Source organism: Canis aureus, chromosome 29 (genome assembly GCF_053574225.1).
Source record: "Canis aureus isolate CA01 chromosome 29, VMU_Caureus_v.1.0, whole genome shotgun sequence".
Lineage (NCBI taxonomy): Eukaryota > Metazoa > Chordata > Mammalia > Carnivora > Canidae > Canis > Canis aureus.
Window position 1 is genome coordinate 24869841 of NC_135639.1, and position 12418 is coordinate 24882258.

Below are 12418 nucleotides of genomic sequence, written 5' to 3' on the forward strand. Positions count from 1 at the left end.
TACAAGAAGGTAAATTTCAGCCTAAGAGAAATTCTGGTGTCAGCTGTTAAGTTCATTTTTCTACCTACTTTTATGGCTTCATCTTCAGTAGGATAGATATATAGACTGAACACTGATGGTAAAATAAAGGCTACTTTGAGTTGACCATCAGTCCACTCAGTAGCACAGGTGGGAGCAATCCAATTGAACCCACTGCCACCTGGGCAATTGGTTGATCTGGCTAGCCCACTTAGGTCCCCTTCCTACCTGAGAATGACCTGACTATATAGAGGAAAAATATTGTGTTGTTGTGCTTTTCTGGGAAATTGTCCAATCTCTATAGGCCATCCTTTCCTTACCACATCTCCCCCAAACACAGTTTCAAAGAAAAGTCATTTCCCAATTTAAATACCACATATTGCTTTTTAAATATTCTATGATGGATTTTTTAGAACATATACAAAAGTTGGGAGAATAGCCCAAAGATCTCCAGGTATCCGTCACCTGCTTCAGCATTTATCAACATACCTGCAAATTGAGTTATAGTTTACATTTCAGAAAGTAGATTGCAATTAAGGCTATTGCCTTAATCTTACCCATGATAGGATGTGGCTGTGGATTATTGATCCAATAAATGACTTACTATAAACTGTATTTTAGAAATATTAACTTCTTGATGATTTATAAGGTGATTTTGAAGGAAAATTAAAACTGTAAGACCATGTTACCAGTAAAGATCTATAACATGCAATGTGTTCTCAGTGTCACATTGATATTCTAGGATGTCATTTACAAAGTAAAAACAGCTTTCAACCATGAGTTTGATGCTGCATATAAACAAAAAGAGTTTGAAGTTGCACGTGTGAAGGAAAAAAATGTAAGGATTCAAGAAATTATTTTAGATCTGGACTTGGAAGAAGTGGTCTGGCAACCAGAATTTGATGATTGTGAGAAGCCAGAGAGAACCCTCGTTGTGGAAAACAAAGAGGTACTGGCTAGCTGCATCATCCCTTGCCTCTTCCCTCAGGACATTCTCCCGAGTTCTTTCATATTCATCTCCTCATGGGCACTACTGGAAGCGACTGTATCAGGTGGTATTCTCGGTCACAAGAAACAAAAATGTTGATATTGCTTCAGCAATAATGAGAATTTCTTTCGGAATCCTATGGAATCTAAGGAAGATTTGGATGTCAAGCCTAGAAAGAAGCAGGGACCAAAGACTGGAACCTTGTGGGGAATCAAGAAGTCCACTTTCTTTTTCTCTTAGCTTACTTATTTCTGCATTTTACCTTCCTCTAGCAGTTTCTACTTTACTTCTCCTCACCCAAGTGGACAACTGGTCTAAGCTAGAATCTCTTGGTCCCAATATCTCATCTGACCCGGTTAGGTCCAGAGCCAAAAAAGTTTGGGTCACACTGTGGGAGAGAGGCTAACAAAACTCCAGTAATTATCTGGGTCATTAAGGCAGTATGGATCCCAGAGAAAGGGGGTTCAATGGTCAGCCTTTCTTTTTCTTAAGAGGGGTGGGGAGGGGCAGAGGGAGAGAGAAAATCTAAAGCAGGCTTCACGACTAGCTCAAAGGCCAACATGGAGCTCAGTTTCACCAACCTGACATCATGACTGGAGCAGAAATCAAGAGTGAGACATTTAACCAACAGCCCCCACCCAGGTACCCCACTGGTCAGCCTTCTTAAAAGGTGTTTGGCTAGAGGTGGTTACAAGTAAATGCTTAAATAAAACAATTTAAATATAACCATATTTTACTTCTAAAACATAAGAAATACTAGAAAATATTTTTTAAAAGTCCTTGCTCATATGAAACAAGTGTGACTGCTTTGGGACAAAAAAGGTAATAGTATTGCTTAGAAATAATAGCAAACACTTATTCAGTCCCTATTAAAAGCCAGATACAGTTCTAAGTGCCCTAGGTAGATGGAGACTAATTTATCATTATAAGACCTTATAAGATAGGTACTACTATTACCTCTATTTTACAGATAAGGAAACTGAGGCACAGAGAGATTAAGTAGCTTGACCACAGTTACAATGTTAGTAAGTGACAGAGTTGGAATCTGAACCCAAACCTTTATCCTTCAGAGTACATCCTTATCTCTACAGTCTACTGTACTTGCTTAAGGAAATAATTTCTTCCAGAACCAGACTCTTGCCAACCTAAAACTCTGGAGCACAGTAATAACAAGGACCTCACTCTGCAGCTCTCACTGATAATCCTGCTGTGGACAGTTCTTGTATGTGCATAATTTAACTTCACTACACTTGCTTCTTCTGTAATCTCCTCTACATCAGGAGGGTGATCTTGTTACAAGCTAAACTTATGATATCTTTCCCCTGCTTAAACCCCTGCAGCGGCTGCTCATTTCTCTTCAGATAGCAAGTCCCTTTGTGACTGCCTACCACAGCCCCCTTCCTCTTCAGCTGCTCTCACTACTTGCTCTGGGCTGGCCACATTTGCATTCCCATAATTGCTTGAATGTTCCAAGCTATTGACCTTTCAGGGCCCTCATCCAACAGAATTTAGCTTAGAAGACACTCCTTTGAACCCCTCTCTTGCCACCCTAGTCTAAATCAGATCCCTGCTATAATCTCTTTAGTAATGGAGAAGAGCTGTGAGAGTTAATATAGAAGTTATGATTGATTTTTTTCAATCCTCTTTAGATCTCATCTTTATTTCAAGATAGGAAACCTGGATGGTTCCTTTATTCTCTTCATACTTTCTAACCTCTTCCTTGGTTTGTGTGGAAGGAAGGTTTGGTTTAAATTTTGTAAAAATAACAGCAGAAAACTACATTTTCTTTTTCAGATTGCAGCTCAGAAAACTCTTAATCCGTGGCTAAAAGGCAGAGCAGAATTGACCATGACCCATGAGATGGAGCAACAGCTTCTGACACAGGTATGCAGTTTTGCTCAAATGTACCTAAGACCCTCTTTCTTTAGGGATACTTGTTGCTAATTTGGTAGAATAGTCTTGTACTTTACTCCACTATAGAAACACATCAAGACATTTGTCATGGTCAGAGGTCCCTGGAATCTCAGTGGCTTCCTTCTCCTCTTCTCTACATACCACTCACCACCCTCCCCAAATCTAAATGCAGTCATTCTAACATTGGATAGGAGTCTGCCTCTGGTGCCACCAGAGGGCCAGATCTCTGTCTCAGCTGCCCTCCCTGACCCTGGCTCTTTTCCAGGGTCCCAACACAAGGCGCCGAGCCCTGATGGACATGATGGGCGGAGTCCTGGAAGTCAAGAAGGAAGATATTTTGAAAATGGTAAGATTTCTGGACATTCTTATGGAAGGTGGAACAGGGTAGAGAGAGCTACTCAAATTTGATTGTTTTTGTCTATATTAACCCAAGTTTTAGAAATTCTACAGCAACAAATATACAACCTCCCAGGACCTCATAAACATACCACATTGGACAAATAAGAAATTTGAAACCCCAGGCTTGCTTCCCCATCTTACATAAAGCAGATAAAAGAACAAAAACAAGCAACCATAGTGGTTTTGGTCTCTATAAAAAGCAGTGATAACGTTGCATCTGTAATTCTCTGAACAAGAAACATTCCCTTTGATTTCTGTCATAAGTGTTTCTGGAGCTCAGGTGTAGTTCTAGTTTTGAAAATCTCAACACACATCTCTGAACCTGTCACCTAAGAGTCTCTGTACATCCCAAATTACCCATCCTCACTTATGTCACAGAAAAATAGTTGTAACTTTTTCATATCCTTTAATCAAAGTGTCAGGCTATTGTCTTGCCAATGTGAAAAACTGTATCTATAAAGAACTATATACTATTTTTAAAGGGTTCCTTTTTTTAACTGTAATGATAACTCTGAACTTTTACCATACTGCTGTATTTATGTTTGAGCCACAGAGTATGCTTTCCATTTCATCTTCAGGTGATTCCTCAACCTCCTTTCATGGCAAAAGCTGATACTCTGTGGTCTGAAGAGGAGAGGAAACAATTCAAAGACTATGAGAAGAAAGTCAAAGAGTTAAATGAAGAAAGAGATAAGTATAGAAAGGTCAGAGGAGCAAAGAATTAATAAACCCTACCAAGGTTTTGTTTCAATATCTTTTCAAATTAAGTGAAAAGATTCCCTCAGTGTCATTAGTAGTTTAAGAATACTGTTTCAGCCTAAATTTTCAAGAGAACTTGGGGAAGTGGGTAGAAATAAATTTGAAGAGTTAGCACAATTTGAAACAAAAAGAAAAAAAGAAACAAAAAGAATATATTGCAACAGTCACTTTGTTTTCTTTTTAAGTTCTTGTTGATTTCAACATTTCCCACATTGTTACAATTCATTTGGTCCTCCATTCATTGTTCAAATGTTTAAGAACATCCCTTAGAGTATGTTCTAGGCACTACTCTGTGTCTTCTATATCTGTTTGAGTTCAGTAATAACTCCTGCTTGATGTCTTCTCAATCCCAAGGAGAGGACTTGACAGAAGAAGGACAATCAATAGCAAATACTTTACAGTTCTCACTTGAGATATTTGCAAGGTAGTTCTCCTACCGTTATCTCTTTGCATCACAAAGAAACATTCCCACATTAAAATTGCTTACAATTATAATAGAGATATAAAAGCTGATGGTGTACAGATAAAAATATCTATTACTCTGTGAAGAAGGTAAAATCATGCCATCGTTGGAGGCAGGACACTTCGTCAGCTTTATAGTAGCTATATCTCATGAGCAACTTCTTTGAACCTATTGTTACCCTGTTCCCATTTTTATTCACTGCAAACCTCTAACAGTGCTCTAACATTTCATCCAAAGATAGTATTTGCAGAAAAGCCAAAATGATCAGTCTTGAATGCAGTAAAAATTTCAAGCAGTTAGGGAGTCTAGGTGGTGGCATTTGTTCCTTGGTCTTGTGTTGTGAAATAGTCTGCTGCCTACACTCTCACCTCCCTGCTCCTTGGTCGTCCTCAGTGGGTAAAAGCCCGCCTTGACTAAAGCCCTAGTCAGCGTTTTCTGCACCTGCACCATGCAGTGGGGAGAGAAAATACACTGACTGCTTTCCCTCTAATGACCTTAGTCTTTATTGGGTCCTTCTCAGCGCAAACTCTAGTTCCCTCCCCCCACTTGGATAGGGGCTCTCTCTCTCTCTCTCTCTTAAATAAATAAATAAATATTTTTAAAAATAAATATAAATTTATAGCTTTCTACTTACCTACTGTGTGCTTAGCTCTGCATCTTGGTGGAATCTCAGAAAAGGGGGGGCAGGTAGACAGAGTGGGTGGGACTTTTTTCCCCTGATACAGTTATTTTGGAGACAACATATACTGAAAACAAGAACAAGTATATGTGTTATGTCTGTATCCGCCTATATCTAATGTATGTTTCTATCTCTGTCTCTACCTATATATCTACATACTCAGTCTTTTTTTCCTTAAAATCTAAAAACTTCCATTAAGATAGGTCATGGCTTAAAAAAAAAAAAATCAAGATTATTTTTTAGAGCCAGATTGTGTACCTGGAAATTTCTGTCTTAAGGAGGAAGTCAGAATTTTCTAGAAAGATTTGCTGTGATTTGTTTTTTTTTTTTTTTAATTTATTTATGATAGTCACAGAGAGAGAGAGAGAGGCAGAGACACAGGCAGAGGGAGAAGCAGGCTCTATGCACCCGGAGCCTGATGTGGGATTCGATCCCGGGTCTCCAGGATCGCGCCCTGGGCCAAAGGCAGGCGCCAAACCGCTGCGCCACCCAGGGATCCCTGCTGTGATTTGTTTTACTAGGCTTATCTCTGCCTGCACCATTAGCCATGACCAGTTATTTCCTTTTTTTTTTTCCTAGTATAATCTTTTTAAAGCAAAAATCTCAGACTCACAATACATTAAACAGATCCAAGTGGAACATCTCTGGTTGAAGAGGGTGGAGGGCCCAGGACACTTCACAAGGCCTGTTCTTCCCCAGCCCCTCCCTTGCAGCAAAATGTGAACACCCCTTCCTTGGACCATTTGATTTTCCTAAATGTTAACTTTGCGATTGGCTTCCTTTCAGTCGTTAGAAGCAGAAATGAAGAAACTTCAAAACTCCATTCAAGAAAGCACACAGAATTTTGATGAACATTTGAAAAGACTCTTTGAAAGAAGAGTGAAGGCAGAAATGGTTGTTAACCAGGTAAATAAAAGCTTTAGTTACACGACCTTTTCTTTTAAGGAGCCTCCAGGGCTTCTCTTTGTTCTTAGGAAAAAGACCAACACCCTTTCTGGCACCGTGGTCCTGCTTCAGCCTCACCTGCCACACTTCTTCCTCTGGTACCCTGACCACACCAGTATGCCCCTTCCTCCCAGCTCTGCCTCCTGGCCTGCATCTACTCATCTGTCAAGTCCCAGCTCACAGGCCAGTTCCTCAGACTAGGTTAGAGCTTCCCAGTATATGCTCAACTCTTTAACTTTCTGTTACTTACTGCAACTGAATTTCAATTTACATTAGATAACTTTTTAATGCTCCCAAAACTGTAAGTTCCTTGAAGTCTGTCTTTTTCATCCCTGTATCTTCAGCAACTAGCAAAGGGCTAGGCTCATACTATGTCTTAAATACATGAATAATCTACCTGCCCCAAAAAATCCAATGAAAAATCTGGTTTAATCTGATTCAGCAGTAGGAATATAAATGAAATGTACAGTAACTAGAAGCAAGAAAACCAAAGAGGGAAGCCTTTAAATTCTGAGGGAAGGATCCCTGAGTGGCTCAGTGGTTTAATGCCTGAGGTCCCAGGATCGAGTCTCACATCGGGCTCCCTGCATGGAGCCTGCTTCTCCCTCTGCCTGGGTCTCTGCCTCTCTCTCTTTCTGTGTCTCTTATGAATTAAAAAAAAAAAAAATAGATTCAACAAATGATAATCATTGCAACTAACTAAAATCTACCAAAGTTGTTTAAATTTGTGAATTGGTGATATTTTAAAAAGAAAAATGCCTATCGTTCACCTTCAGAGGATAAAAGCCAATTTATTATGTAAAAACTGATAAAGGGAAAGCATCATGTATTGATTCTGCCTTCCTATATAAACTGTACCACTAGGTAACTATACTGCAGACAAGGAGAGGCATCTGTTTATTTATAAAAGAATTTTAGTAAGTGAAAAGGGAACAATAAAAATAGAATACCACCATTTTGCAACTCTTCATAGATAATGGACCTAGATATGGAGTGTCTACAGTTACTAACAAAAAAGGCAGACACCCTAATATTATTGTGTCCTGATCAAAGAACATAGTATCACCTACAGTATTGCCAAAAGAATCAAACATGGGTCTGATCAAGCCTCTGATCAGCTGCCAGTTTTCAGAAAGCACATGAGATGAAGGATACTGAGGAACTCACCATTATGTATGCAGATAGCAAAACCCAGACAAGGTAAAACTACAAATAAATGTGAAGAGAGGAAAGAGGTGGAAGGGAACCAATGGATTATAAGAGATTTTTAAAATGTGACAATTTTTTTTTATTTTTTTTTATTTATTTATGACAGTCACACACACAGAGAGAGAGAGAGGCAGAGACACAGGCAGAGGGAGAAGCAGGCTCCATGCACCAGGAGCCTGACGTGGGATTCGATCCCGGGTCTCCAGGATCGCGCCCTGGGCCAAAGGCAGGCGCCAAACCGCTGCGCCACCCAGGGATCCCAAAATGTGACAATTTTTTTAATGGGCAGGTTATGCTATTGTGCCTAGAGAGCTATACCTGGGTGATAAAACCTTAAAGAAACACAAGGGAGTGATTACTGTGAATGTCAGGAATGTGGTTATCACTGGGCTTAAGATTGTGAAGGGGACACACATAAGGGGGCTTCTGGGATGGGAAGGTTCTATTTCCCGAACAGTGTAGTAAATGCAAGGGTGTTTCCCTTTGCAATAACTCATTAAACTATACATTGTCTTACGTATCTTTCAGTATATATGTTTTATCTTATAAGGAAAAAGGTAAAATAACTGAGTAGTTGGTGCCTCAGTCTGTATTTCCTTTTTCTTAAAAAGGATTTCTCTTAAAAAAAAAAAAAAAAAAAAAAGGATTTCTCTTATTTGTAAACCTGTTTGATGAGAGTCCAGTCTGACCCTCAGTAGAAAATCCATTCTCAGTGCACCTGGGTAGCTCAGTCAGTTGAACATGTGCCTTCGGCTCAGATCATGATCCCGGGGTCCTGAGATCAAGCACCGCATCAGGCTCCCTGCTCAGGAGGAGCCTGCTTCTCCTTCTCCTTCTGCCTGCCACTCCTCCTGCTTCTTCTCCCTCGTCAAACAATAAATAAAAATCTTTTTTAAAAAAATCCCTTCTCAAATAGACATAGTGATCATTTTCTCCACCTGTTAAAATGTTTCTACAGGAGGAATTGAAAATAAATAATCTTGTATATTCTTTACTGTTGGATGAAGAAATAAACTCCAGAGAAGCATTTCTGAACAACTACCTTGCAAGGAAGCAGGAGGAGAAAGTAAGAATAGTATTTGATAGCTTGAGTACAAGTATTTTCTAATAGACATGCTCCTTGTTTAACAAGCTCTCAGAGGCACCTGGGTGGCTCAATGGGTAAAGCACCTGCCTTCAGCTGGGGTCATGATCTTGGGGTCCTGGAATCGATCCTGAATCAGACTCTGCACTCAGCACAGAGTCATCTTGTTCCTCTCCCTTTGCTCCTCCCCCTGCTCATGCTCACTTGCTCTCTCAAGTAAATATTTTTTTAAAAAACAAGAGCTCACACACCTAGACCCTTCCTTCCTTTCACATACCTCTCAGCTGCATGTGTTCCTTGGCTCCCTGTCAGGGACTTGGCTCCAGGGTCAGGTGAAAGCACCCTCTCTTATCTGTTCATGCAGGAAGTTATATGATTCTGCATCTGTAATAATTTACTCAAAAGAATCATGAGACTTTCATATAACATATGATTTTATAAAATGAGACAATATAGCTTCATGGTTGAAAGGACGTACTTTTAACCACTGGCTGGCTGTGGGACTGTGGGACCTTGGACAGAACATATAACCTTTTAAGCTCTTTGTAAGCTCCTCTCTGGGGATATCGTTCTCCCTGGATCACTTGGAACCCTAAGGTTTGCTGAACATGTAAGTAACATGTTAGCTTATAGAATGAAAAGCTGTCATATTCTGGAAAACTCTAGTAAATAGCACGAATAGATATGTTTCATTAAAGACACAATGAATGCAAAATGCTTGTCACATAATTTTTAAAGATGTCATTTTTTATTAGTAGTATTAATAAAGAATATTTACAAATGAATGATTTAAAGTATCATATATATGGCATATGAACTTAGTTTTTGCTAAAAGCCCATTAAATAGCATATGCAAAGCACCTTCTGAATGCAGCCCTATTCATAGCAACCTTGCAAGGTACTGGAGTTCTTCCAGAAGTGAGGAGACCATCTTAGAGAGGCTACTAACATGTCTAAGTCACCCATTAGAATCTGAAACAGCAAGACTTGGAAATGCTTATTCAGAGCTTGATACATATAATAAGGAATCGGCCACCATCACTTGTATTTGGCAGACTCTCAAAGGTAGGCAGGGGGTTGGGAAAGCTTTATAATGGAATGAGGAGAGAGCTTCAGATGCACCCTGATTAGAAATCCTTGGCATGAAAGGGCACTCGACTCAGGTCGTGATTCTGGGGTCCTGCGATCAAGCTCCATGGGGCTCCCTGCTCAATAGGGAGTCTGCTTCTCTCTGTCCCTCTGCTACTGCCCTGCCCCCTTCCCCGCACACCCCCCCCCCCCCGCCCCGGACAGGTGTTCACTTGCTCTCTCTCTCTCTCTCTGTGAAATAAAGTCTTAAAAAAATAATAAGTTGTTGGCACAAGGAAGTCAGGGGCAAGTTAATTAGAAGACAGGCAACCTATGTGATTAATTTGCGGAGCATATTCAGCTTTCTCTGTTTGGTCCTAAGCCGGAAATGGTGGCAAAAATTAGGAAAGTTGAAAGTTATTAATCAAATCCTGACAGTCTGGGACTGATTGCTGCTGAGGATATGGTTTGGTTTCCTGGCTAGTTGCTACATGGGTTGTGGGTCAGAGTTCTATTTGTATATATGGTCTGGCCATTGCCTGTTTATATATTCAGTCTGTCAGAAGCCAGGCCCATATGAATCCCAAGACTGCAGTTTTATCATCATACTTCCCTGCTCCATAGTCACACACTCACATAGCGGGCTGTACTTAGAAACAGGTGATTAGATGTTTGTTCTTTCAAAGTCTCCAATTGATTAACTTTCTGCTATGTTATCTATAATGGATATTACACTGACATATTTATCTTGTACTAGGAAATTTCTAATTTTTAGCATCCCCAATATTTTTGTTTATCCTGAAAAACTCAGTTCCAATGACCTATTCTTGATGTTATTATAGAACCAGTCTTCAGAGGCCATCCAGAAATCCAGAGAAGACCTTGAAGTGTACAAGGAAAACTATGACAACTTATTGGCAGAAGATAAAGTGAGAGCTATTATGTTACCCACTTACCAATGCAGTAGAGATGCTGCTTAGATTTGGGGAAGATTCACAGGGATATAATTTAATTTCCTCATAGATTCCCCCCGCCCCCCGCTTATAATTCTCAGTTATCAGTGAATTTCATTTTGAGCCATTGCTATTTCTGATAATCACTGTGGAAAATAAATTTTTATAAATTTCTCTGGTTTAAATTTTCTCTTGTACAAAAGAGAGAGAGAAGTCACCAAGACCTTAGGGCTTCTCAGACTTTAAGTTGCAGTCCTCACTAGTTGGTCAAGAAATCAAGTTAGTAGACAATGACCAGAATTTTTTTTATTTAATTCCAGTATAATTAGTGTATAGTCTTATATTAGTTTCAGATGTATAATGTAATGATTCAACAATTCTATGTATTACTTAGTTCTATATATTACACATGATAAAGTGTACTCTTAATCCCCATCACCTATTTCACCTAATCTCCCTTCTCACTTCCCCTGTGGTAACCATCAGTTTATTCTCTATATTTAAGAGTATGGTTTTTTGTGTATCTCTTTTTTTCTTTGTTCATTTGTTTCTTAAATTCATGGGGTATTTGCCTTTCTCTGACTGACTTACTTCACTTAAGCATTATACTCTGTGGGTCATCTGTGTTTTTTGCAGATGGCAAGATTTCATTCTTTTTATGGCTGAGTAAATATTCCAACATATATATTTACATATATATATATATATACACACACACACACGTATATATGATGTAATATACACATATTACATCGTCTTTATCCTTCTATCTATCGACGGGCACTTGTGTTGCTTCCAAAATTTGGCTATTGTAAATAATGCTGTGGTAAACATAGGGGTGCATGTATCTTTTTGAATTAGTGTTTTCATATTCTTCAGGTAAATACCCAGTAATTGAATTACTGGATCACATGTATGATGAGTAGTTTTATAATGTAAAAGAATAAGATAGAAAAACATAATAGAATAGAATAGAATAGAATAGAATAGAATACCTTGCATATTTTGCATACGGGTATTATTTTGATAAATTTTAGTTCTGAATGATTTCTAGAACCTTATATGAAATAATATTTATAATTCACAGAGGTACTTCCTATTCAAAATGAATCTTTGATAAATCCTTGTATAGTGAGTGATCACCCTTAAACAAGTCTACTTTATAAATCAAATTTTCATGGATTTTTTAAAACAAAGTCATTCAACCCTATATTTTGAAGAGTATTGTCAACAAAGAAAGGGCTTCTTTTTTTTTAATAAATTTATTTTTTATTGGTGTTCAATTTACCAACATACAGAATAACACCCAGTGCTCATCCCGTCAAGTGCCCCCCTCAGTGCCGTCACCCATTGCCCCCCACCCCCCGCCCTCCTCCCCTTCCACCACCCCTAGTTCGTTTCCCAGAGTTAGGAGTCTTTTTTTTTTTTTAATTTTTATTTATTTATGATAGTCACAGAGAGAGAAAGTGAGAGAGGCAGAGGCATAGGCAGAGGGAGAAGCAGGCTCCATGCACCGGAAGCCCCACGTAGGATTCGATCCCGGGTCTCCAGGATCGCGCCCTGGGCCAAAGGCAGGCGCCAAACCGCTGCGCCACCCAGGGATCCCGAGTTAGGAGTCTTTATGTTCTGTCTCCCTTTCTGATATTTCCCACACATCTCTAAAGAAAGGGCTTCTGAACAAAGTTGCAATCCAAGCAATGATATGTCTGTTCTTAGGTTCTGGATCGCAGCTTTAAAAAAGAATTTTCTGAAATTCCCAGTCATCAGGTGGATATACTCTACAAACTTTTTAAACGCCGACCAAGGTTTGTTTCTTCTTTGCTATCATTTTTTGAGAAAAAAAGTTCATAAATGAAGAGGAGTGTTATTAGATTTTGGCTTTTTCAGTCCCAACTAGATGGAAATATTCAGTATAACATCTTTTATGTGAAAATGTTCA

General features: G+C 39.1%; 1 protein-coding gene across 3 annotated transcripts in view; it reads left to right on the forward strand.

Annotated features, from left to right (window-relative positions):
• Positions 1–12418, forward strand: part of CFAP43 (cilia and flagella associated protein 43) — a 112593-nt gene that overhangs the window by 85842 nt on the left and 14333 nt on the right. For 2 of the 3 annotated variants that reach the window (XM_077877741.1, XM_077877742.1), the window contains 8 exons: positions 761–967; positions 2801–2890; positions 3186–3266; positions 3898–4023; positions 6007–6126; positions 8333–8440; positions 10369–10455; positions 12196–12284. In XM_077877741.1, coding sequence (XP_077733867.1) covers positions 761–967; positions 2801–2890; positions 3186–3266; positions 3898–4023; positions 6007–6126; positions 8333–8440; positions 10369–10455; positions 12196–12284 — 908 coding nt within the window. The remainder of the gene's footprint in view (positions 1–760; positions 968–2800; positions 2891–3185; positions 3267–3897; positions 4024–6006; positions 6127–8332; positions 8441–10368; positions 10456–12195; positions 12285–12418) is intronic. The other variant, XM_077877743.1, reaches the window with a different exon arrangement.